Genomic DNA, 25608 nt, shown 5'->3' on the forward strand with positions numbered 1-25608 from the left:
AGTCTACGTTGTGACTCACTGGTCGACCGCAGCGGTGGTGGGTGTGATCGGCTTACGCTGACGTCGTCAAGAGCAGTCGGCGTGCACCAAGCTTGCATAAATTCCCTGTGCATTCTGGAGGCTACGTCATTGACCCCTCTCATACTTGTGCTCACTATCGTCGAAGTTATTTGAACTGAGCAACAGTTTCCCTTCTGAGAGATGTTGTTAAGACAAGCTGGGGGAGCTATGAATGGTTCAGATTGCGAGCAATCCATCTCCGTTAACGGTAAGTGCAACTAGGAATTGATATCTTCATACTGCAAAGGTACTGATATCTTTTTTCTGATTCTTGAATGCGTAAGGGAGCTTGATTGGATAAAATTGCACTTGTCTGTGTGTATACATGTACCAACAATGCGTCATTGATTAATGAACTTTCTACATGACTTTGGGCATTGAGAAGACCTAAACTCTACTCTCATTTGTTTAGTCGTACTATCAGAATCCAGAGATGAACCATGATTTGAGCCTTCTCATTACTCGAGCTTCAGTCAAACCCAGCCAACACATCTTCAGTCCACCGCCACAGCTCTCCCGCCAACTTCTCGTTCGTCGCGCAGGAATCAAGTTTGTCGTTAGCCAGGTGTCCGACGGGCATGTAGAATCCTCCATTGACGAGGTCCTCCTTTCGCGCCGCGGCCGCGGCCCAGACCTGGTTCCAGGAGCCCTGTTCGGGGGTGAGCACCGTAGCGCCCATGAGCTTGTTGGGCAGATAGACAAGGATGCGATTCTTGAGATTCTGGTTCGTTACGAGGCCTGTGTCAACGACGCCTGGGTGTACCGCGACGGTGGTTATGGAGGGGTGGCGGCGGGCGAGTTCGCGGGTGAAGAGGATGTTTGCGAGTTTGCTTTGGCTGTAATGTGAATTTTAGTATAGGATGATCTTTTTGGAAGAATGCCGGAAGTAGAAAAGTGTTTACCCGTACCGGATCCACTCCCCTAGCATGGGGGGACCGGTTTGCGTAGTACGAAGCGAGGCAAAGGAGATGCCGTCCCGGGGGTGGCCCTGGTACCCCACGGAAGTGAGGTTAACGATGCGAACATCGGCACCGGAGGCTGCTGTACGCTCGAGGACCGGCATGAGGGTGCGGACGAGCATGGCGTGGCCCAGATGGTTTGTGGCGAACTGGGTCTCGAAGCCATCGGCGGAGAGGGAGGGTCCGGTAGCCATGATGCCGGCATTGTTGAGGAGGATGTCAAGGCGGGTGTGGTTGAAGTGTTTGGCAATGGCGGTAGGGATCGTGGAGAGTGAGGAAAGGTCCATCTTAACAAAGGTCAGGGGAGGTGGAGAGGGAATAGACGCGGGGAGAGAGGAGATCAGTGAATCTGCGGAGGATTGGGACCGGCCAGAGAAGTAGATGTGGGCGGGGTTATGGCGGAGGAGGGCGGTGATTGTGGATTTGCCTAGGCCCGCTGTTCCTAGATTGTGTGTTAGTCTTGCGAAGAGGTAAGGAAAAAGTAACGTCGCTTCACTCTAGAGGAATAGGTGAACAATAGGGAATACCAGTGGGATTGAAGGGTGGTATGCTGATACGTATAAGAAACGTAAGCGGGATCTCTCGAACCTGTCGTCCACTAAGAAGACACTTTGTGACTTGATGATAAGCATTCTGCTCTGGTGTGTATGAGATGAGGATGTATCACCATAACACTATCTTTAGTGGTTGGCCAAAATCGAGTTGATCCCGAGCCCCTACGAAATGGAGCAAAAGGACGGCTTCGCCCCTTAGGCGAGGCGATGTTGCAAACTCAATCCCTCTCAAGTTGGCTGAAAAGACACCCAACTTGGGAGCATGGATGTTGAAAGTCGAATTTCACTAACAGAAATGAAGGTGGTGGAGGAGCAGTAAAACAATTCAATACAACAAAAGGATGAGAGTCGATGTTGAGTGCGGAAAGACGTATGAGAGGCGAGAGGCTACGTGCTGGGACTTACCTCCGGTGACGAAGATGACCTTCCCTTCGAGAGATGCTATCGACGGAGTTGGATCGTGAAGATCCTTCTCATGAACAAAGAGGGCTTTCATTTTTGATGGGTCGTGGACGTTACTGAAAACGAAGAAAGGGGCGTATGGCTGACGATGCAAGTCGCGCGTCCTCAAGTTCAGCTTTCAATGTGTATGAAGTAGTATGTTCTTCCAAGACTGGCGATGAAGAGTCTTGTTACTCAACAGGAGATGCCGACGTACGTGAATCCTGGAGTTTGATGATGTATGTGTCGATTTACTTGAAGTGATGTCAACTTCGTCCGGTGCTTACCGCAACACACCGAAGTCCGTGTGCTGATATCTTAAGACGATGTCAAGTCTCACACGAATCCGGTACGTGAAGATTTCGGATACCAAGAGCTCTGTTTGGTTGGAAAATTGGCGAAAGTTTTGTGTCAACTGCCCACGAGGACTTGGTGTTCTAGATCAATGATCAGATTGAAGGCGCAGAGATGTCTGGCACTCAGCGTTGAAGCAGCTAGGCACTCAGCCATTTATACCAGGAAAACTTCGTCGTCGAGAAAGTACTCAAGACCGGTCGCCTCGCATGTTCAATTTTCCAAACACATTATGGCATCTTTGCGCACAAGAGGATTAAGTTCCTCCGCCGGCAATGTTGTTCATCCGCCCATCTCCCCTTCAATTCCACAAGCTTTGCTGTTGTCGCAACGCGGCAGCCTAACGGGTCCATCAGCAAGACACAAGCCCCCTATTTTCTCGACGGATGAAGCCATCACCAGTGTAAGCCGTCTGCATCGGCCACCTCCCCGACGTCAAGCCTGACCCCGTCTAAACCCCTTTCGGAAAGCAACCTGTAAGCCTGCTGCATCGCTGGACACGCGCTACCCTGAGTCACCCGGCTCCCGAGCCGCTACCCAAAAACAAGCCCGCCTCACTAGCCTCGCGTCTGCGCCAAATGCCGAGGGAGCGCATCATAAGCATATCCGCGGAACCGACGAGGCAGGTGAAAGAAAACGGGCAGACGTGACGTGAGGCTAGGCCGGATTCGGGGGTGGGGGACTGTAAGCCGATGGCATTCTGACAGAGCACCTCAGCTCAGTGAGTTCGCGTTTCGAGCAGTGAGGGTGTAAGCTTGCGAGCCCCTCTCCTTGGAGCAGTTTTCCAGCTGGCGAGGGCATGAACGGTTGGGGGCGTTGTCGGCCGTAGCGGGCATGTTGTGGCGACATGGACTTAAAGGCCGCCGCCCTCTCCCACCTGCTCCCACCCGTAGACCATCCTTCTGGAAGACTCAGGTGATGGCTCAAGACTCGTCACTCGCCCACAGATGGGCGTCTTCTCGGCTTACATCTTTATGCATCGCCGTCTGATTCTCGGAGCGATAATGGGGCTAGTCCGAGATCCTCGGGCCCCGCGCCGTTTAACCTCGCCAACTCAGGAACGAACGGCAGAACCAATATCGCCGACGCCGGGACTTCGCTTGAGGCCTGGAAAGCACGGGACACGGGGATTGGATTTGCCGCGGGATATCCGGAACGCGGAACACCGGGTTTAGTGTCAGCAGCTGGAGGGCCCTGGGGAGAAGGGAGGGGGGGTCACTCTCGCCTGCTGCCGTCCATGGATCCATGTAGATGGGAATTACACGCAATCAACCCAGCACCAGGGGTCCGTGCCGTCGTCCGTTCGCTGGCTGCCTGTTCCCGCGCGAGGGATTCATTGATGATTGGGGCGCCGCTTAACGGTTATCCGTCGTCCCTTATGCTCGCGCTGTACGAAGTATGTACTTCACTCGCCCGCTGCGTAGAAAAGAAAGGACAAACCCGGATCCTCGGGACCGCGCAATGTAAAAATTTCCCCTGTTTCAGTTTTAGCAACCGTTCGGGGGTGGGAATCGGTCCATCTGGATTCCAGTTGGGCGAAACGGAGATTAAATGGGATAGGACAATGGGGTGGGCTTTTTGGTTATTAACGGTTTTGTTTGTCATGGTTCATGGGTCTTTTCTGATGGTGGTGATGGCTTCACATTGTTCTGTCCAAAGGTTTACAGAGAGAGGGGCGCACGGAAACAACGGATGAGGAAGCGGCGGTCTGATGACCTTATTCTTTGTGTGTGTGTGAAAGTTTCTTCTGTGTTTTTTTGTGATTTATGATTTGTTTGGTTTGGTTTGCATTCTCGCCTGGCAATGCTGAACCCGCGTACATGATCTGATGACAAAAGCCAAGCGAAAAGTGACCAACAGCCTTTGTGTGACTGGTCACTTCCCGCTGCCTTTCTTTCGTGTGACACAGCAACAAGTCCTTTTTTCCTCCCTTCCATCCCGCCAAGATGCACACAGGTAAGGCTGCCGCGTAACACAGCCCGCGCAGCGTGTAGTCCGCCCGCTGCTTGAGGACCCTGCGGCGGGAGGGTGAACGCGACTGCGTGCTTGCTCCGATGCCCGATGTAAATTCGAGATGGAGGCGTGAATGGGCGATGGTCGAAGAAAGGGGGTCCAGGTGAAGCGGGGTTGGTATGTTTGGTGGGAGGGCCAAGAGAGTGTTTACTCCAAAAGACAATCTTCCGGAAACTCTAGTTTGTCGGAGGCTTTGTGGCAGTGGGCGCGCAATAGGGGATGACGCGCGAAAATAGCGATGCGGTGTTGCTTTGCTTTGCGTTGCTCTTGGCCCATCCATCTTGGCTCAGGGTTCCCTTTCACTCGCGCGGGGAATGATTGGGGTTGTTCTTTTTTTTTCTGGTCTTCCTGGTGTATTCCCGCCACACAAAGTTGCCTTGGACCAAACCCCGGTCCCCTCCTCATGCTCCCCCACGTCGGGCCGGTAATCAAAATCGAACTTGGTCTGGAACTCCTGTCAGCCGATGTTTGTATGCAAGGACAAAGTGTCATTGGTAGCGTGTGGCTGTTCGCCCTCGCTCCAGGCAACTCCGCTTGGACATTTTTGCCAGTGAGAAAAGATCCTTGCGAGGACCAACCAAGAGGGTGTTGACACTGACACTGGCCAGAACCCGTTGGAACCGTCTGGACAAGGCCAAACAAAAGGGCAAAAAGTAAAATCAGGGTGATGGGGAAATGATTGCGATGTGCACGAACCTTTTGGATTTCCCGATTGCAGCGAGGGTCGAATTCTTCCCAATTACCGTTCCACTCTTCCGTAGTATGTCCAATCCAATTCCCGCGTATCCATCCGCATTCCCGTTCCCGTCTCGAAAAAGGCCCCCCCCATCAGACCAGGTTTCGGCTGCCAGTTGGGTTGAATTTCGCATCGGTGATGATTGCGTTGGCGCGTCTCATCTAAGGTGGTCCCCAGTTGTGGTTCGCTCCCGAAGTGCGGCGGCGGCGGTGGTGCAATTTGAATGATGAACGGCGGCGTCCCACACTGGCCGTCCGATTGCCGAACGAATGTGACCCTGATCCAGCGCGAGGGAGACGTGAGAACGAAATAACCCAGAGGTAAAAAATGTGCACACCCGTTCGTGCCATGCTGCAATCCGCAAACCCGCAATCCACAATTCCACTCGCACTGGAACCCCTTGCAAGAGGTTGCAGCAGGCGGACGGTAGACTGCGGTGGATGGACGGCCAGACCTGAGGGAGAAACCAGATAACCTGGTCCTGGTGGTGACGAAAGCCCGGCCGCGTAACGTCCATCCTGCTCCGCGTCACCTCACCTCACCTCATCTCAGAATTTTCCTTTGGCTCCTCTTGACCGTCTCTGCTGCTGTGACAGATTCTGCCTTGCCGCTGCCTATACACTACACTGGGCGTAATGCACAGGACAGACGGCGTGACAAACGGCGTTCCGGTTCGCCATGGGAAGGAAACACAATGGACAGGCCAGATTGAACCCACACACACACACACTCAGTCACAACAGACACACACCCCTTTCGACACATGGGCTACTGCCGGCCGAGGGCGGCCGGTCCACCCGGGGAAGCAGAAAGAGTGGGCAGTCGGATGTGCAGGAAGAACTGCAATAAGATGCGGTTCCATCTGCAACATTATCGAGTGCGGTCGCGAACGCGAAGCGAAGTGTGCCCTTGTGTGGGTAAACGGGGAGGGGTGTCCAAAGACGGTATGAAATAAAAAAGTGATAGAGATATACAAGTACTTTTTTGAATTTCCTTTGCGTGATTCTTGATGAGATAAGGTGAGATGATGGAGATAGGGTGGAGGGGGCCCCCCGATGGATGATTTGCGATTTGCCCTGGAGGACGGGGGTGGCCTAGGGTGGCCTAGACTTGCAGATCGCCGAGGGGGGGTAGGGGGTGGGAGGGACGATGGATCGCTGAAGGATTCGCTCCCGGGGCGGTCGGGCGGGAATTGGAGGACGAGCCTAGAGCCTTGGAGAAGCCTAGGGAGAGGGCATGGGAATTGGATGGATCATGGTTGGAGATGGGAATGATGGGGGAACATGGACCAATGACTCTTGTCTCCCTCCTAATCCTCCCGCATGTCCTCGCCTCTTCTTCGGATGTGGAAGTGTATGTATGTATGCAAAGGTGACTGTGTGCTAGTGGTTGTGGTTCTGGGTGATGCCGGGCGGATGATGGATGATAAAAAAATGGTGTAGTGATGAATTGTGGTGCTAACAGTAGTTTGGGTATCGGTAAAGAAAAAGCAAAGAAAAGAAAAGAAGCAGCTGTAGAGGAAGATGGAAGAAGAAAGGATCAACCCTCGGTCTGTTCCAGCCAGACGCAGAGCTGGGGCTGCTGGCAGAACGGACCGGGCCTGGCCAGACCAGACCAGACCACTTTGCATGATGGTAGAAACGCACATCAGTGACTGGACGCGCGCATCCATCCCATCGATCAGGCACACTGACTGAGGATCAGCAGCAGAAAGCCAGCAGAGTTCAGTGCCAGGAAAACTGGATCGGGTGGCCCCTGACTCGGATGTCAGCGGCCTGTAGCAGGGAGAGGGCGTCGGCGGCGGTGTTCTTGTGGAAGTAGACGACGAACATGTAGCCGGTGTCGGTTTCGCTGGCGGCCATTGTGCTGGAGAGGCGGGTTGTCGCCGAGTTGACGCGGTCGGAGAAGAGGTGCTTTTCCTGAGGCGTCATTGATGGCGGGAATCCTGTTGCTGAGATGCCCATGAAGTTTGACGATGCTCGGGGGCGGAGGGCTCCACTCGGGGAACCCATGGTGGCGATCGCTGGAGAAGCCGTGGTTGCGGTGTTGCGGGTGTAGTCGGGAGAGAGTGAGGCTATCGACGATGGGATGTCGTCGATGTTGCGGAGGAAGACGAAGACGGAGACGGGGGACGTAGACGTGTGGTCGAGGTTCCTACTTGTCGTCGAGGCTGCTATTTGTTTGTGTGCCTGGATGATGGTGACTCCAGACTATGCGAGTGTTGTTCCGGTGGAGTAGCAGTGGGGGTTTGCTTTGCTGTTGTTGTTGATGATAATGCGCTGCTGTTGTTGATTTGTGTCGACGGTTTGTAATCTTCTAGAGACTTCTTGCAGGTACTAATTGATGCGTCGGTTGGATGTCTTTGTCTGGAAGTCCGATGATGTCGGGTAGCTGAGGGAATCGTCTGAAGATGGCGGACGGTGACGGAAGTGGCCTCAAAGCAAATTGGGGGGAACCTGTTACTTTTGGGGTGGGAAGGTACGAGAGAGAAAGGAAAAAAGAGAAGAAGACACAAGTGAGAATTGCAGCAACTTTTGTCCAAGACGAGGCAGATGCACAAAAAGTCTAACGGGGGGGAGAAAGGAGGCTGGAGGGGATTTCAAAGGGTCTTTATCATCTTACGGCACGGCATCCACGGGACAACGAACCAGACCGGGCGAGTTACACCAGACGGCATCCATCCACCTTCATTCATTTACATACGGTATCCGTACCCTCCATATACCACATCCATACATAGCACCATAGGTACTCCATCCCATGCGGCATGTATGGATCCAGCAGCAGCAGCAGCAGCAGATGTACCTACTTTCTCTACAGAGTAGAGTCCCCCAGTTCTACCCATACCTGGCCTTACCGCAGTACCTACATGCCTTGCCCTGGGCCATGCGCATCCTCTCCTCGCCGCCAATGCTCCCACGGCTCCGGGGGGGAACTCGCCATGGCTGGGAGAGAGAGATTTGGAGAGGGGCCCACGGCGTCTGGCTCGCCCTGGACGGGCGTCTGGCTGGACCGTGGACTGTGGGTATCTCCAGTCAAGCGGTCCCTGGCCTGTGGGTTCGGCCCAAACTGTGGCTCTCTCTGTCTGTTTTTCTTGCAGCAGCACTCTGGCAGCCGGCCGGGGCTCTGGCTTTCCGCTGGGCCAGTCTCTTTCCTTCTGCTGGCTGCTTGTCCGTGTGGAGTAAAATGGGCAAGGGACAAAGGACCGCGAAGGGTTGGAGGGGGCGAGCCAGTGTACCAGAGACTGACCAGTGCTCCAGAAGCAACCAGATGTATCCTTGCTGGAACCCTCTGGGCCTTTGCGGCCTTTGCGGTTCTTTTGCTGGGCGGGCTGCCTGCTGCGGACGCACGCGCAGCAGCATCTGATGCTACACACGATGGCGGATGGCCAGAGGCCTGGAAGCCCTGTCATACAATTCCGGTTCTAGAAGCCCAGCCTGGGCCACGGCCCAGCGTGTCATGATGCAGCGTTGCCCAGACTCGACTGCATGGCATCTGCGCAGCGCAGAGTCGCATAATGACTAAGAACACCTTAATTGGGGGACCTGTTCGCTGTCTCCGCCGTCTTCTGCACCGGGCCTGTCCATGGTTCTCTGCCCGTTTGCCTGACTTGCTACTGGCCACAGAGTCGAGAAGAGGAGCATCGGAAAGGACCAGGCTCCGGCAGCTCTGGGCTTTTGCCTGCTGGCTGCCGAAGTGACGGGACTCAACTCCCACGGAGAAACCCAGGGATCCTTCTTTGCTTTGAAGTTTGCCCATCTCGCATTGGATTCTTCCTCTTCCCCATTTCCCATCAAACAGGGCTGTCCAGGGGACCTCACAAGGACTCTCCGGGGCCGCGCTCAAAGCTCAAAGGGTGCCTCAAAGCTTAGAGGGCTCTTCAAGGATGCGGCCGCTATTAATAGGATTCTAGAACAAATTGACTGCGTTTCAGAAACACGAGCCTACTCTATTCTCGTACGAATTTCACCTCCATCGGCCGCCTTTCTTTATTTTCACCAATATCAATGGATCAACGGTTGCATCTTTCTATTTGGCTTCAGGGTCCAATGTGAGTGCTATGGCGATTCCGACCTTAGCGGCCAGCCCCTCAGGGCTGCATTTGCGAATATTTTGAGTTGAACCTTTTAAGCTGCCATCTGGAGCCCTTGGGCAGAAACGGCCCCCAAGTTTCCTCCTCCTTTTTTTTTTTTTTGTGTGTTTTTCATTTCTGTGCGCCTGTTTCTGATTCCCATGCGGCGCGCTTGGCTCGACTTCTTTGATGCTTCATCAATCAATGGTGAGGTTTGTCGCGGTCGCGCTGTTTCGCATCCCGCTTAGTGCGACTTTGACGTGATGAAAGGGCGCTTCCCAAGGACTCGGTAGGCGTCTCTCATGTAATGAAATTTGAGATGAGCGCGCGAAAAAATGAGGAACTGTCATTTCAACCGTTTGACGCCGATTGGACGGCCGCGCTTCAGGACGCATCTTTCGAAGCCGCTGCCTCGGCTTTCGATACGAGCTGATGCGGCGATCAGCGTCTATCATTTCTACTGACAGACAGCTGCACCGACACCAAAACAAATGTACAAGCACATGCGAGCGGCGCGTCAAATCACATTTTCACATTTTCCTCGTATAAGCTCATCGTTGGTGGAGTTGACTCCATTCCCATCGCGCCCTTGCGCCGAAATAGATATTTCCGTCTCGATCGATATTCGGCGAGAGTTTACGCCCGTCCCTCAAACCTTCAGCTTTCCCTCAACCTTTTCTTATGATAGATTGTTTCTCTTTCAGCTTCCTTCTATCTGGCACCGTTGTCTGGCAAAGCCGAGAGGCTCAGAGCCAGGCCTGTCACGCCCGTCAGCCTCCCTGTCAGCAGCATCAGACTGTTTCGATGGCATAAGATCATGGGTGAGTGCATATAGCCACGCGGGCCACAGGCTGCCACGACCATATTGCGTGTTGTTGTTGTTGTCGACTCGGCCAGCACAGCACAGCGGACGGACAGATCCAGTGAGCGATTTTACCGTCCGCCTGCCCATATCCTATTCGACGGGATAACCAAGGGCAATCCACGGGACGGACGAGGTAAAATGTGGACTCTGGCCCGAAGTGGGAATATCGTTGCCTGAAGGGCAATGTGTCCCGAACTTCAGACCAACGTGCCTGGCCTGGCCGCCTATCACTCGTCCGTTCTGCTATCATAGAATCAGCGAGCTATGATAGCATGCGGCAAATATTGCGATTTTATCCCCGGAGACGTTTTACCATCCCATATCCAGCCGTATCCAGGGTGCAGAAAAGGGCCTAGGCTGATCGAAAAGGCCATGAATCGGACAACGCGAACCTGGGCAAACAAGGTGACCGACTCGTACACCTGGTCTGTAGGGCAGAGGAAGCCATGTCAAACAGCGCAACACAGCCCGCGCGCATAACTCTAGCGGCTGAACGGTTCGATCAATGTCACCTTGTAAGCGAGCTAGACGCGCCCTTGCCCTGCCCTTGCGTGTGAACATCGTGGCGCTTCTTGGTGTTTCGCCAGGCACAATGTGGCATTGATCAAAAGCTGGTGCACGACACAGAGCTCGAACTCGGGCCACAATGGCTAGGAATAGGAGATTTCGGTTTCGGATTGAGTGCGGTCAGTTGACGGGATTCTGCTCATCCCACTCTCCGTGCTACCGTTACCTACAACCGGACCCAGCTCCGTGCCCTTGTTCCGATTGAGCTTCTGCTTTTGCTTTTGCCCCCCTGGCTAAGGTACCCTTATTCCCTCGACTCGCAACGTCGACGATGCAACACCCAGAAGAATAAGGTGGATTTGGGGACATGGAGTTTATCCGGTGATGCCCGATTGTATTTTCTGCACTACTGCTGCAGTGCTTCTTTTGTTTTGATAAAACGGACTTCGCGATGGAACCCGCTAACAAGCGAGCGCGGAAGCTTAAGCCTTAATGCCGTGCTCGACTCCTTCGAATTGATTGCTTAGCCGACAAAGTAGCCTGATGCTGACAACTGCCGGCCTAGCTTCCGACGCACCATGATGGGTTCGATGGATTGTTCAATGGAGACCGGATCCTCCTTCGACCCTCTCTGTCTCTCTCTAAGCGTGAAGAAGGGTAGGAAGGTGTGTGTCTGTGCAGTACTCAAACGACGCGTACGTGGCTCTGGAGAAATGCAGTGAAAGGGGAAGAGGAATGACAATCGACATGCTTACTTCCTTCGCAATGCTACGGTACATGTCGAAAAGGTCACCGGGTCATCTAATACCACTATGGACGTGACAGCTATTTCGGCCGTTGCGACTTCACCACTTCTGCTTCGGAATGACCTTTGCATCCGCCAGTCCCCGGAACACCGTCTCAAACCCGTCCCAAGAGTCCACGTAGCCCGTCCACCCCAGCTGACGCGCCCTGCTCATGCTCAGCACGACATCGTAGTCCCGTCCCCACGCGAACCCGGCAAAGGCCCACGATGCCCTGTCGAGCGCGTCCCCGTCGAGGCCTTCCCGCGCGGCCAGCCGCCTCCACGCCTCCTGGACCTCGCCGCTCCTGCTCCATTCCACCAGGTCGATCCTCTGCCGGATGTGCGACTGTTCTTGCTTCTGCTCGCCACTGGCACTGCTCGTCGCCACGCCGATCGCCTCCGCGGAGAGGGAGAACGGCGTGTGCGCGGCGAGCTTGCGCTCCGACGCTGTCGGAGCCGGACGCGTAAACTGGTCTGCCGGGACGTGGAGGCTGAAGTAGCGGGCGACGCGCGGCCAGAGGTCTTGCCAAGAGGCCGCATCGCCGTTGACGACGTTGAAGGAGAGGTTGGCTGCTTCAGGGGCGAGCGCGGCCCAGCGGCAGAACTGGCCGTGGAGGCGGGCGTCTGAGAACATTGTGATCCTGGTGTAGAAGTCCTCGGCGCCGGGGAAGACGAGCTCGTTGCTGCCAAGCTCGCGCTGGACCGCGGCGTAGATGGCGACGGCGGTGCCGAAGTTCATGAAGTTGCCCTTGGCGAAGCCGATCACCTCGTTTGGGTAAGTTACAACCCAGGAGATGCCCGGGTGGGCGGCGCAGAAGGCGTGAAGGATGCGCTGCTGGCGGTAGTAGAAGTTTGGTGCGAACGGGGCGTCCTCGGGAAGCCTGGGTTGAGAAGTTAGTGCCAAGACGGTGATGGCTACATGTTCGGCTCATACCATGGATCCGTTTCTTGCATCGGGATCTTAACCCGGCCATGCTGGACGCCGTACTGCTTTGCTCCACAGACGAGAATGATGCGCTTGATCTTGGAAGCGCTGTTGTTCAAAACCAAGGCCTTGAAGAACGCATCCAGCATATCGCCTGCGTTTGATGAGTGCTTGGGTTCATTAAGGGGTTAGTCAAACTCACCATTGACTTTGCTGGCTTTGGCCTCGGTATCTTGCTCCAAGTAGGCGGCAAAGAAAACGTAATCAGCTTCGACCCCTTGAAGCTCTCTCGCCATCTCTTCAGGGGTGGCGCATAGGTCCAGGTGGCTTTGGACGACATTCTGGGGGAAGTCTTCCTTCTTTGACCGGGAGAGGGCATAGATCTTCGACCATTCTTCTGGATTGCTGCTGAGCTCCTTAACGATCTCACGACCGAGGATGCCTAACTTCAGGGTCAGTTGCTATCGCACATGAAGGATAAACCGGGCAACACATGCCTGTGGCACCAGTCACAATGGCTGTAGGCATTTTGAGGTTTTGGTAGACGAAGGTGTTTACAGCACACAGGTAGGTAATGGTGATTGCTGAACAGATTTGAAGAGCCTCAATCTATTCTGTCGGGGACATTTCGATTTAAATACTACTACTCGAATTGGAAAATGCACGCTCGAATACCCCTAAGGCGCAGTGCGGTAGAACGCGGATGGACTAAGGCTCGGGTCCAAGAGCTTATTCTAACTTACGTTCCACAGAACCAAACCTCCCACGCCTATGGTTTGCGTTCGTGCTATGGAGTGTGATGCTGGCTGCAAAGGTGAATGCCACTTGATGACATCATCTTATGAATCAAGCCACCAGATCAGTTGTCATCTCACCAATGAGTCGCACGAATCCATCCGTCGGAGTAATGTTCTAGGGCGCACTCCAAGGGCGCAAGATTAAGGCGTGACGATGCTGGCGTAGGGAAACACCAAAGTCTACACGCCACACCTACAAACGCCGAATTTCGAACCTCAACAACGGTCAAAGACCGATTCTGCGCTAATTGATTGTAAATACCGAGTTTTCAAACGTCGAATTACTGAATTCAAGCCTATGGTAGAAGACTGTTCGTCACCACACAGACCCCGCTTCGCCCCCATCTTCTCTGCTGTTTCTGACACCAAAGTATGGCGTCCCCCTTTGAATGGGCAAAACACTCGGCAATAGACCGATATGATACGGATTATTCACATCAACACCGAATCTGACAGATGATGAGCTCCGCTTCTGCATCGCCACCTCGGGCGCAGCGCAACTCCCGTGCAGCTCTTGATCCCACCACGGCCCCCTAACAGCATTCGCGATTGCCAAGAAAGTTGCAGCACGAAATGGCAAGCCTCGAGACTTGCTCCGGTAGATATCCAAGCAGCTGAAGATGAGGACAGCAGACAGCATAGCCAACACGACCCACAAGACTATTGTCCGCATGATGTAGACATCTTCCGAGACAGCAGTCACCACCGGCACCGTTGCTGTGCCAAAGTATCCTGCTGTTGAGATGGCAGCAATTGATTGAGCGATGTTGCCAAAGAAGTGACCCCAGTCCTGCGCTGTAGGAATGGCGTACAGCGTATCGAGCGTCTTGTCAATGATTTGAAGCTGCTCGTTTGAAATCCACCACGGTATGGCCGTCATGTAATCTGCGAGTTTGTCGAGCGCGTCGGTGTCCAGGGCCGTTGTGTTAGTGTTGGGTTTGCCCTCGCAGTTCGTCATGAGCGTGCCGTTGAACATACACGAACCAACCTCCCATCGGAACTCCGGTGTGCATCTGGACCGAGAAATCCAATGACCCTCTTTCGTCTGCGTCAGGCTAGTGTCGTTGCTTTCCGTAAGGGCCTTGCTGTTGAGAGCTGATGAAGGGCCAGCTGATATGAAGTATGTTGTACCGCTGATCGGTACCCCGTTGATGGAGGTATTTGCCCTGCTGTTCCAGAGCCTCAGAGACTGAGACTCTCTCTTCTGGACACTTACGTTGATGGACTGCGTACTTGAGTCTGGCATCGTAAAGGTGTATGTTGCGTTTGAGCCATTCAAAGACGTCGTGTATGGCACATCGAGGGCGGCCTCGCAGTTGGCGTCCCAGTGGTACAACAGAAGTCCGTTGTAGGTTGTATTGGAGTTGAAGGTGAGATTATGCGTGGGGATGGGGCCGATAACACCAGAGAAAACGTCGACTAGCGCGCTCTGGCTGACAATATTCCCAACAAAGGTGTACACGGTTTGGGCCAAGAAATTGTCGTTGTCGTTTAGTGTTTGAGAGAATGTCCCGTTCCCATCCCACCCCATCGCATTGGCAAGTCGTCGTACGCTCGAGTCGTCGGAGGGTAGGATCGGCAACCCAACAACGTCGAATCCGGGTCTGTTCTCAACGAAAACCCCGGTGGTGAGCATTAGGGTGCCGACAGGAACGATGCTGGTTCGGATGACGATGAGCGCAGCTTGCATCACCGCATACCACCACGAGTACTTTCCCAGAATTCTCAAAGTCCACGCGCTCGAGTCGTCCCCGATCTTGTCGAGGTCAGCTAGAGAAACGGGCCTCTGAGCTGTAAGTGCGAAAAGGCGCAGATGCCGGAAGTCGTGCATGATCCATTGAACCAGCATGCCTGCCGGGGCGAGTAGCGCGGAGAGGGCCAAGCCGGAGTAGAGCTGATTGACCTTCAACTCGTCCGGTGTCCGGAAGACTCGACTTCGGGTGTATCCGCCGTTGACCTCGGGGCCCTGGTAAGTCCAAACCACGGCTGCAATGGCAGCGGCGACATAAACCGAGATGCAGACAATGTAGATCTTCAAGAACTTGAAATCCTTGAATGAAAACATGCGGTCTGCTGTTGAGCCTGTGTACGGGTACGGGTGCTGCCCATCGTGTTGAGGCGGGCCGCTTGACGATGCTGCAGAAGGCTTCTCGGCCGAGTTCCGGTCTTCGTCGGAGTTGTCTCTTCGAAGAGAACTGTACTCGACCCTGGAAGTCATGATGAGAAAAATATCATGAATTCCCCCAAGCTTTGAATGCTTCAAAAATTTGAACCCGAAAACTTTGAGCACGCGAGCACTCTCACGTCCGAAGGGATGCAGCGGTTTTGTGTGATCCAGCCCCCAACACGGACACGGACACGGAAACGGCTCAGCCAAGCGCTTCCAATCCCCTGCAAGCTCTGTCACTAATTTTGCTGCCTTCTGATCCTTCTCGCACTCGAGCGGGCAGGATCGTCGTTGGGCTGAGATTTAGTGCAACGGGCCGCCCGCTATCTGTTGTAATTGGACAAGACTTTGCCATGAGGTGCGAACAAGCATAACGTGGTGCGGTTAGCTGGCCAGCCCCTAGGGCCAGCCACAATGCCTTTGTTTCGCCATCCGTTAGCCACCGCGTCAGATGCCTTTGCTTCATTTGAGAAATTGAGTTGTAACACTGCAGATCTGACGGTCGGCGCGGCGGCGATCTGAGTTGGAGCGGTGTTCAAGCTGGGTCTGGTGATTTGATGCCTTCGGATCGTCAAGGCTTACGCCGAGAAGTTAAGGCTCAACTTCAGCCAATGCTCGGGAGAGATCGTCATCGTCAGGTCACATATGCATTTATCTGCTATTGCACGACAGTGGCTGCTTACAATAGCCACAGAAGTCTGCCACCCAAAAGTAAAAAGCTCGCCAAGTTCATGATGCCGGTTGTGTTTCCACCCCGTTCGGCGGTCAGTTGCTTGAAGGCGTGATGTGAAACAGCAGCTGGTTGATGTTCAACACCAGCAAAAATGGATACAGATATCTGCAAAAGTGCAGGGCCCTAACCAGGGATCGAACCTGGGACCTCTCCCAAATGTGGATTACGAGTAAGGCAAATCCCTAAGGGAGAATCATACCGCTAGACCATCAGGGCGATTGAAGCTGACGAGGACATTGCCTCGTTGCTGTGGGTGAAGCTGCGAAAGTTACGCAATAAGAAGCTGAGGTTGTGGGCTGAGTTGTGGAGTCACAGAAACCGAATCCAACCCTACAAGTGTAAAATTGCTGCCTGCTCTAGATTGCCCTAGTGTGACACACCCCGGACAGCCTTTCTACGCAGGGATCACACCAGGGATGATTGCGTCTTTCAGCTTGTCGCATGTCCCATTCCATGAACATTCCCTTGCAATTCCAGGTTGCGGTGTTCGCTGCCTCAAGCCGCCCCATAAAATTGGTTTCCTACAACAGATAGCGATCAAAGTCAAAGGCAGACTCAGCCTGACCAGCGGCAAGCCCAGCTGTCTTGACTGCATCCCAATTCACATCGTTGATTCCCACCTCGTAATCCCAACCCTGGTGGGGGTCGGCATTAGGAAGGATTTGCCAGTAGAACCACGGGATCCCTGCAGCGTCAATACTGGCGGCCCAGCTGCGAATGTTCGAGTCTCTGGCACTAGTGCCGAGCGGACTTCCACCGTTGCAATCGTGGTTGGGAGCATTCGTGTAGCAAGCGCCCCATTCTTGCATGATGAGCTTCTTTCCGGCATTCTGGGCCTTAGTGACGTACGGTCGAAGCTTTGACGTGGCGAAATCGTCGATACCGTATGCGTGGATGGCAAGGACGTCAAGAGCGGCACAGCTGAAGTAGGGATCCAAAAGAGAATTGTCGACATAGGCACCGCCTCCGGTTGTAACTAAGATATCGGAGTTCCCGCTGAGGTTGTCCTTGATCGACTGGGCCATAGTGCACTGCCACGAGGCCAAAGCTGCTGGATTGCCCTGTGGTGGAAGAGAGTCAGTTAAGTCAAGTACTCTGGCGATGATCAGATCTATGTTCACCTGAGGATGCATGGCCTCATTCTGTGCCTCAAAGGCAAAGATATACTCAGAGCTCTGCGCCCATGTCTTGCCGTTGTTAGGGTTGACATGCCCAAGGACGCGTGCGATACGGGTTTTGAAGTAGGCCATGGCATCGTTGTTGGTGTAAAAGTCGCCGGTGCCATACCACTTTCCATAGAAGTCACGGTTTCCTTCGAGCGCGTTGTAGCTGTGGATAGAGATGAGAAGTTTGATGCCATAGCCATGGGCGCGGTTCATGAAGCTGTCAAGTCGGTTGAGCACTGTTTCGTCCCAGGCGTCAGGACTGTCCCCTTGGAGAGGGTTGAAAGTGTCAATGTTGCTGCCCTTCTGGCTTTCGGATTGGCCTGTGTCGATGGGTAAGGTAGTTAGCAAAAATACCTGGAACTCTGAAGAATCACAAGGGACATCTACCGTCGAGCCACACGCGCAGAACCTTGATGCCGGCGCTCTGGAGACCTTCAAACAGGAAGGTCTGCTGCTGGGTGTTTAAGCCAGCAGCATAGTAGAGGTTCGAAGCCGAAAATGACTTGGCTGCCTGGCAAGTCGCAGAGAAAGATAGGCCAAGCAAGGTGGCAAAGAAGCTGTATAGCTTCATGGTAAGATACATGTACGAGAGCAGACGGGTGGTGAGGCTCAATACGATTGTGAAGCCAGGGCAACCCGGGAATCTGAACAAAAGGAGTCAATAGTTAACTTTTAAATATCATGATACTCGAGGACCACAAAGTAAGGTTCTGGATCTATTAGTCGCACACTGCTAACAGAATGAGAGATTTCTGTAGCTTCTGCGAAATGGAATTATGTAGTCCCGCTCGATGAACCATCTCCTGGCCGAAAGCGGCAGCTGAGTCTGCCAACAGGGTTGGCTTCAAACTAGCAGGGAATGTCTCATCGGCTGCTACCAAACGCCAGAACAATCTACCCACAATATGGTCATATCTCAACCTGCATTCAGAGCATTCGGATGTAATTTGAAAGTATTTCGTGTTTCTCGGCGTAAGGTGCTTGGCCTTACTCTGCCTTGGGGAGGGTTTCTGGCATGTCGTGGTAGCCGATGGGATAGGAGGCCTGCACACCACAATTGTCGGCAATGTATAAGACCGGTGCTTCACATGGGATCAGTTCGGCCTTTTTGTGGCGACGAATACGATGCTCAACTGCTGTAGGGAGCCGTGCAACATTGGCGCGATGCTACGAGTCATATTGATACTCCCCTGTCTGGCGATCAACTGTTGCCTGCCCCACGTTGGGGTAACAATGCATGCATCCTTACATGAGTGGTCTGGACTTTTGAAGCCCTTCCCAGCCAAATGAGCTAGTAAGACCGTTTAAGCATGGGCGGTCATTGGCATGAAGGGAAGCTCATGAGCTGTCACTGGGCATGCCGGACCTTCCGGACTCAGCGACCAGGGGATGTGTGCTTCAGATAAGGAAGACGTTGACGATCACAGGACGAGAAACAACATGAGGATTTGTAAGAAACTATGGAACAGCCACGATCTAAGCACACACAGCAGTATTCTCCGCTGCCATTGCGAAGTGTAAAAACCAGGGGTACAAACATGCCCATCAACTACCCCTTTTGTCTCGTGCATTTCATCGACCATTCGGGCAGCCCGTCAAGACGACGTTCAAGCTTCAGGCAGAAATTTGAAGTTTCGTGTATACAGCAGGTGCCGGACTGTGTAGACATATCGACATTGAGATTGGAGTCAGCTTCAATGAACTCCCATTCTCATGGGCTATTAAAGCTCAATTGCACATCACGATGTAGAACTAAATAAGCCAAACCAGTCTTATTCCAATTCATCTCATATCATTCCCATCCTGCCTTTTAACATGCATGCCAACTTTCTCTTTTGGACTCTGCCTTTGGGCACAGGAGCATTCCCTGCAGCCACACTCGAGGGAAACAACGGGGTTTCTGTGAACATTGTGCAGCGAGCTAATTCTGCTTGGCTTGAAGTCCACACCGGGGTCTCGGTCGGTCTCGGAGGACCAACCGTGGGCGTTCTTCCAGGACCCGTGAACAAGGCGACTTGTAATCTTCTCGTTCGTCTAAAGCTCCCTCATACAGATCGGAAGGGAAGAAACTGACACATAGTGAAGATCACAAACTCCGATCACTCCCGATACAACCCGGATGTGACGTTGTCTCGCAAAGACTCGGCGCCTTGCTCCGTCGGCCAAGAACTTTCTGGCCACGACGGCCAGCTGGGTGATTTCAAAGTCAAGTGGACCAACTACTTATGCGGTACCTTTGGAAGGTATGCAGTGTAAATGGCTGTCCCTTGGCGCCCTATCACAGACACACTGACAATCGTTAGTGTCTGCAACCCACAGTTCACTGTTCAGGGGCAGACGATCAACGCGTGGGAAGCTGGTAAGGCTCAACGTACCTGAATGAATGTTAGCACTAACGTTTCTGAGGTAATTGCAAGCACGGCACCAGCAAAGAAGGCCTGAATGCACACGAATATTGGATGTACGTAGCGACAATAACATGAGTGTGGACACCGACTAACCCAGAACTCAGCTGTGAATACACCTTCTGAATGGAGTAATGTCATTGTGTTCTCAAGTCACGGGCTTGCTAAAAGCAAGCCTACGAACTTCGAGATCACTTGAGTGAGTATGGGCTGTTTGGTACCAGATGTGGATTGATGACATTAGACCAGTTCTGGACGGAGACAATTAGAAAATGATGACAAAGCTTAAAGAATCCGGGCAGACGTATTGTGTGGATGACTGGCCCGTCATGTAGTCTACCTAGTGACAGTGAGCTCCCCCGTTAATGTTTCGTTACACGGTCATCCGGATACTCTTCGCGTCCCTAGAAAAGTGGTCTCCCCTGCAGCGTTATGCCCGGTGTCCGATGAGTTACTCGTATTAACGCAAGCCACGAAAGTACAGCAAGGGGCTCATGCTGAGCAGGTCGGAACGATTTCGCAAGCGGCGCAGCGACAACTCCATCCATTTCATTGAAGCAACTGTGAAGCGTGAATGAATTGTTTTCACAGAATCAGAAGAATACACTAATATAATGCTGCAATAGATGTGTATTGTTTGTCTGGTTGCGCCCCTCTTGCTTACAGTGGAGCACCTGCTAGCGCTGACTGTGTTCTGTGTAACTTACTCGCTAAAAGTTTATGAAAGCCTCGTGAGAGGAAGCAAAAGAAAAGCGTCGTAGCCTCGATAAGGCAATAGGGATCAAAATGAAATTTTGCTTTATTAACGTTACTATAGACATATAGCATAGAGCAGTAGCATTAATCACCTAGCTGATATGCTCGAAGTATTATCCAAACTTATAACTTTATTGTTATTCGCACTTAGAATCAACTTATTAATAACTATAGAGATCTATCAACAGTGAGAATATACTGTAGGTACTAATGTTAGTGTTTCATCGTTAACAGATTCTAAAAGGTTTAAGCAGATCCAAATTAGGACTTTTTCAGAATATAAACTAACTATTAGTTATATTATGAGGAGCTGAATAAATAGCAACATTCAGTTCCTAGATCAGGCTGTAGGCAGCTATCTTCTAAGCTGTAGACACACCCTAATAGAGTAAGGCAACTCCAGAGCCACACAGTCTAAGCATAATGCATGTAATATTTACCCACCTGCTCGTCGATCTGACTCCAAGTGCGGAAAAAAGGAATCAAAATCTTCGCCGATCCAATAGCTATGCATATAGGTGAGTCCGTTTAGGGCATAACATACAACCGCAATATCCCTGTATGCCTTATACAACCTCATGTTCCGCAGTCTCAAAGGAGATTGGTTAGATTCGAAGTGTCCATTTAGAGGCCGTTCATATCATGCTTTCTATACACTGCGGCAGACCAGTCTTACAGCTCAAGATCCATCTATAAATACGGCTTTAGAGTCCAAGATTCTAAGTCTCTCTCACCACTCACCACCACGTTCACAACACTATCCGATACCTCTACTCACAATTTGTCTCTGCTTCTGCACCGCCTTATACGTAAGACCTTTTGCAAGCAGATACTGATGCCGTCATATCTAACACTCAACAGCACAAACCAAAGCCATCCAACATGTTCGCTTGCCACACCATCATTGGCGTCATCGCCAGCCTCGCTATGCTTGCGGCCCCTGTATCCGCCCGCACATGGGCTGGCGGCGTTGATATGAACGCGGCCTGTGTTAGCCAGTGGGGTGTATCAATTCATGCTCAAAACGACAAAGCAGACAATGCTGCCAATAGTGCCTACGACTGGTACTGCACGGATGGCAACAATCAAAGGAACCTTGACGTCGGTGCCTTTTGCGCCGGCAGATACGGCGGTAACGCCTACGCTGACCCTCAGGGCAAGAAGAAGTACGACTGGGGCTGCTACTACCCCTAAATTGCTCGAAGACGTCGTGAAGAGGTTGAACCCTACTGGGACGACTCATTGAGCACGACTGTTGCAGCAACTCCGCCTGACCCTGGCGACGCAGGAAACGTGGAAGCGGCGATGGGTGTACCTGGGCTTCATTGGAACGAAAGAACTATTTTAAGTCATGCGACTTTGGGAATAGTACGGACAGAAGTAGGGTGCGTTGGAGGTACTGGATGTATGAGTTATCTATTTTATCTTAAGGATTTTTTCGATACTTTGAATATCCAATATAGATACATGTAGATAGCTAGAACAAAGGGACTACTTCACAGCCGAATGATCTGACTACCCTACAGCTCCCATCCACCTCTTTGCCTTGTCCTTAATAGCATCGCACTTGGGATACTGTACTGCGCCCCTCGGCACGATGCCGTCGCTTTGGGTACTGATCAAGAACTTCCCAATTCCAATCCCGTTGTTAGCCCGCATGCCGAAGAAACCGACAAGCTTCCGTTTATCCTCTGAGTTGAACCCCTCCTCAGTCGAGTTCAGGTACACCAGCGCCATGCCGATCGGCAAAGGCGCAGATGAAATACCGAAGGTCCCTGCATTTGGATGGAAGAAGACATCGACGACGTTGGCGATCTTGGTACAGAAAACCCTAGGGTTGGTTCGCTCCGGCAGCTCAATGTCAGGCTTTGGGCCAAGAGCAAGGCGAAGAGTGCTGTAGGCCAAAATGGAAGTTGTCCAAAACAAGGTCATGATCGATGTTATGACGACGTCGCACATGGTGGGATTGTCGACACCTCTTCTTTCGAGGTCTTCCAGCTCTTCTGTCGGGCCCATGTTGTCAAGCCACCGTGTAAGTTCTCTGTCGATGCGCCAGCATTCATTCACCAGTCTGCTCTGTTTTGCCTCTTTCTCGATCCCTGGTTCGCAATCACGCAGTTCGTCGAGATCTTCGAGGATACCCGGAATATCAACAAAGATGTCTACTAGTGCGTCTTTGGAAGACTTCGGATGATGCTTCCAGGGTACTGTCTTCCAGATATGATGGCTCAAAGGACATCTTTGCCGCCGCTTGATGTGTGTAATTGTCTTATTAATGCGTTAGAATAAAAGAAGCCACAAGAATAGTTGATGAGAAGTGTTGTACCTGATGAACACGCCCAGAGCAGAAAAGCTGGTGCGCGTGGCCGTCTACATGGCTCTGTGGTGTTCGCTGCACCACTAGGGCCATTTCTCCCATGGCATGACCTTCCCAGCTCTGGGCTTGGGAGATGCCCCGTCTCTCTCTATCATCTGCGCCGTATAAGAGCTGAAATGAACTGAGTCTTAGTTTTTCGCAGAGGAAGAAGGGGGTTTGGAATGCACATACCTCATAGAGACCGAGGATCCTTGAAGCCACCATCAGCGCATCTGACCTCCATCGCGTAGGATGCCGTAGGGCAGTGTTTAATTCACCAAGTGCCTGGCAGTAGAACTTGAGTCCCTCATCTATCATCCATACTTGCTTGTCGCGTCGGCCGATGGTTCCAAGACTAATAGCCAGCAGGCTCTGGCGCAGTGCTGCATCCGTTCGGTAAAGATCCTGGACTGTAGCAGCCCAGTCTGAATGAGAGTACCGGACAATGGGGGTTCCTGGGGTGAAAGCCGGGGCATCGGGCATGTATGTCTCCCAAAACAGATCAAGAATCTTTTCCTCATAAGCGGAATGAGAAAATAGGGGCGCTTGGATCGTGGGAGGCGCCACAAGGGCGAGAGCTGTATGTTTAGGCTTCGGGTTGTTGGACGTGGCATTGACGAAGATGCGCTTCCGTTCATAACCCGCGCACTCGATGCCAGCCTTCAGGCACTGCCCGCATACTGGTCTCTGGAGGTCGCACTACCGTACACGGGGTCAATGATCAGGCGCATGTATGATAGGGGCCCAAGGGTTCTGGTGCACTCACTCCTTTCTTCCGCTTGCGACATGTGTTGCAACCCTTGGATCGTCCCGGAACTCCAACCATCTTGTGAGTGGGATCCCAGACGGGAAAGCGAGCGTTCGCACAGAGAGAATCACCCGGCGCAGGATGCTTCTGATTTGGGAATGGTGAGCGGCCGTGGGCGCCAGAGCCGTTTTAACTACTCCGGGGCATCGGTGGAGTGACAGCGATCGGAAAGTAGGCTTATCTCCCGGCGGAACGGTTGCATCTGATCTGTCCCGGACCAAGCAAGCCTCAATCGCGGGGCCGCGGGCTTGGACGCGAGACGTTGTCGTGGAGGCTTAGAAATCGACGAATGATGCAGCAACCACTTGTCAGGAATGCTGGAAGACGATGAGCTATGCACGCTGAGATCAATGACGACGACACTTGAAGTAACACAAAAGGCGCATCCACGTTGCTGGAGACGAAGGATTGGCTTATTTTCAGCCCTGCAAACGCTCGAAGGATTCCAAGCCTCCTTACACTCCGTTGCGTTGACAGCGTCCGCCCCCCTTTTTTTTCCCCGCTTATGCAAAAACATGAAAAAAAGCCAATTTTACGCTGTGACGCGCATTTCTCTGCATCGCACGCAAAACGCGTCAAAGTCATCACCAACACCTCAATTGCCGTCAATCACTATAGTCCCAGTAGTATTCAAACGTATAACTACACGATAGAGACATAAGGTGTGTATTTCATGCTTCCGTAGCAGTCAATCTACCCATCGAGGCATTGCCAACCCAGCTAGTCACCTCATCCCCATACCATTCGACCAACAAAAGGTCTATTTTCGTCATGAGAGATCAAGATGACATTTGCTGAGGAACAGAAGAAGAGACCTGCTGTATGACTTTATATATCTACTCAGCATACGGTTTGTATGGCTCTGAGTAATATATAAGCATACCAAGGGGCTTGATACGGTTCTTCAGAGCAAATGCTTTGGCAGTCAACAGGATTAATGACTCTCCTGATAGCTCAGCTTGTTCACGATATTGAGCAAGAGTCTACTGCTGTATAGATTGTGCCCTGTTACTTACAGTTTGCCGCTGGTCAGTACATGTCCGTGGTTTATTATATCAGATACATCGAGAAAGACGCCGGGCGACGACGACGATACAATGGCGCCCAGAATATCGAATCTACAGCTATCGACGATCGCGATGATACTGCCATTCGAAGACCAAAAGACCCACGAGCTGGCAAGTATCGTTGGCTGTACCGAACGAACGATTCGACGACATAGATCACGACGTAATATCACTGGCGAAGTGCAGAGATATAAGAGGTGCCGCCAGAGTCGACAAAAGATGGAAATATGGCATCGTACAGAGCTTCTTGAACTACTGCAGTACCGCAGCGATCTATCTCTTGAAGAGATGCAAGATTTCCTATTTGAAGCCTTCGAGATCCAGATCAGTCGTTCTGCAATCAGTCGACAGTTAAACTCAGCTGGCTGGACGAACAAGAAGTCCAAGATTATTGCTGCTCAGCGAAGTGACGAACTACGATACGAGTACTTGTACCGTATACGACGATATCGCCCCGACCAGCTGGTATTCGTCGACGAATCCGGCGTCAATAAGGATACTGGGATACGGAGGACTGGATGGGCGCCGAAAGGGCTTGCTGCGTTTCGAACTGCAGAGATTGATCGGTTTCAGAACTCTCGCGTACAGATCCTGCCAGCCCTCACGTTGAGCGGTATCCTACACTTGACTACGTATTATGGTACGACTGACGGCGATGGGTTCTTTCGTTGGCTACAGGAGTGCCTTATCCCGAAATGTGGGCGTTTTCCAGAGCCAAACTCTGTCATCGTTATGGATAACCTCTCCTGCCATCGTATACCTGAAATCGAGGGTTTATGCCGGGTATCAGGTGTCCATCTCGAGTTTCTGCCTCCGTATTCACCAGACTTCAACCCCATCGAAGAGTACTTCGGCGATCTAAAGCGATACATCAGGAAGACGTATTCGAAGTGGAACAACGATGAGAATGACACTCGGGATTTCATGGAATATCTACGTGACTGCGCTATGGAGATTGGGTATCGTCTACCCCAGATCGAGGGCCATTTCCGCCATTCGTTCGTCAACTTTGATGGGACAGAGCATATATTTGACGATATCGAACTATAAAAGGGAGGATTTGCTGCCAATATTGAACATCAG

General features: G+C 52.3%; 7 protein-coding genes across 7 annotated transcripts; 2 read left to right on the forward strand and 5 right to left on the reverse strand.

Annotated features, from left to right (window-relative positions):
- Window positions 1-529: 529 nt before the first annotated feature.
- On the reverse strand, window positions 530-2069 carry CGCS363_v014854 (putative oxidoreductase; the record flags this gene model as incomplete). The annotated part of the gene is made up of 3 exons (XM_036646703.1): window positions 530-896; window positions 963-1461; window positions 1979-2069. The coding sequence occupies 3 exons, from the start codon at window positions 2067-2069 to the stop codon at window positions 530-532; spliced, it is 957 nt and encodes a 318-aa protein (XP_036488164.1).
- Window positions 2070-6841: 4772 nt separating this feature from the next.
- On the reverse strand, window positions 6842-7886 carry CGCS363_v014855 (uncharacterized protein; the record flags this gene model as incomplete). The annotated part of the gene is made up of 2 exons (XM_036646704.1): window positions 6842-7327; window positions 7821-7886. 2 exons carry the CDS (start codon window positions 7884-7886, stop codon window positions 6842-6844), a joined length of 552 nt encoding a protein of 183 aa, XP_036488811.1.
- A 5497-nt stretch (window positions 7887-13383) lies between these two features.
- On the reverse strand, window positions 13384-15285 carry CGCS363_v014856 (uncharacterized protein; the record flags this gene model as incomplete). Its single annotated transcript, XM_036646705.1, has 1 exon — window positions 13384-15285. The coding sequence occupies one exon, from the start codon at window positions 15283-15285 to the stop codon at window positions 13384-13386; it is 1902 nt and encodes a 633-aa protein (XP_036488812.1).
- A 1203-nt stretch (window positions 15286-16488) lies between these two features.
- On the reverse strand, window positions 16489-17704 carry manA-0 (putative mannan endo-1,4-beta-mannosidase A; the record flags this gene model as incomplete). The annotated part of the gene is made up of 3 exons (XM_036646706.1): window positions 16489-17028; window positions 17089-17453; window positions 17521-17704. 3 exons carry the CDS (start codon window positions 17702-17704, stop codon window positions 16489-16491), a joined length of 1089 nt encoding a protein of 362 aa, XP_036488916.1.
- Window positions 17705-21176: 3472 nt separating this feature from the next.
- Window positions 21177-21488, forward strand: CGCS363_v014858 (uncharacterized protein; the record flags this gene model as incomplete). The annotated part of the gene is made up of 1 exon (XM_036646707.1): window positions 21177-21488. The coding sequence occupies one exon, from the start codon at window positions 21177-21179 to the stop codon at window positions 21486-21488; it is 312 nt and encodes a 103-aa protein (XP_036488441.1).
- Window positions 21489-21809: 321 nt separating this feature from the next.
- Window positions 21810-23476, reverse strand: CGCS363_v014859 (uncharacterized protein; the record flags this gene model as incomplete). The annotated part of the gene is made up of 4 exons (XM_036646708.1): window positions 21810-22562; window positions 22621-22782; window positions 22843-23349; window positions 23417-23476. 4 exons carry the CDS (start codon window positions 23474-23476, stop codon window positions 21810-21812), a joined length of 1482 nt encoding a protein of 493 aa, XP_036488442.1.
- Window positions 23477-24744: 1268 nt separating this feature from the next.
- On the forward strand, window positions 24745-25575 carry CGCS363_v014860 (uncharacterized protein; the record flags this gene model as incomplete). The annotated part of the gene is made up of 1 exon (XM_036646709.1): window positions 24745-25575. The coding sequence occupies one exon, from the start codon at window positions 24745-24747 to the stop codon at window positions 25573-25575; it is 831 nt and encodes a 276-aa protein (XP_036488984.1).
- Window positions 25576-25608: the final 33 nt, after the last annotated feature.

The sequence above is a fragment of the Colletotrichum siamense genome (assembly GCF_013390195.1).
Source record: "Colletotrichum siamense strain Cg363 chromosome Unknown KSG_Cg363_contig10, whole genome shotgun sequence".
Classification (NCBI taxonomy): Eukaryota; Fungi; Ascomycota; class Sordariomycetes; order Glomerellales; family Glomerellaceae; genus Colletotrichum; species Colletotrichum siamense.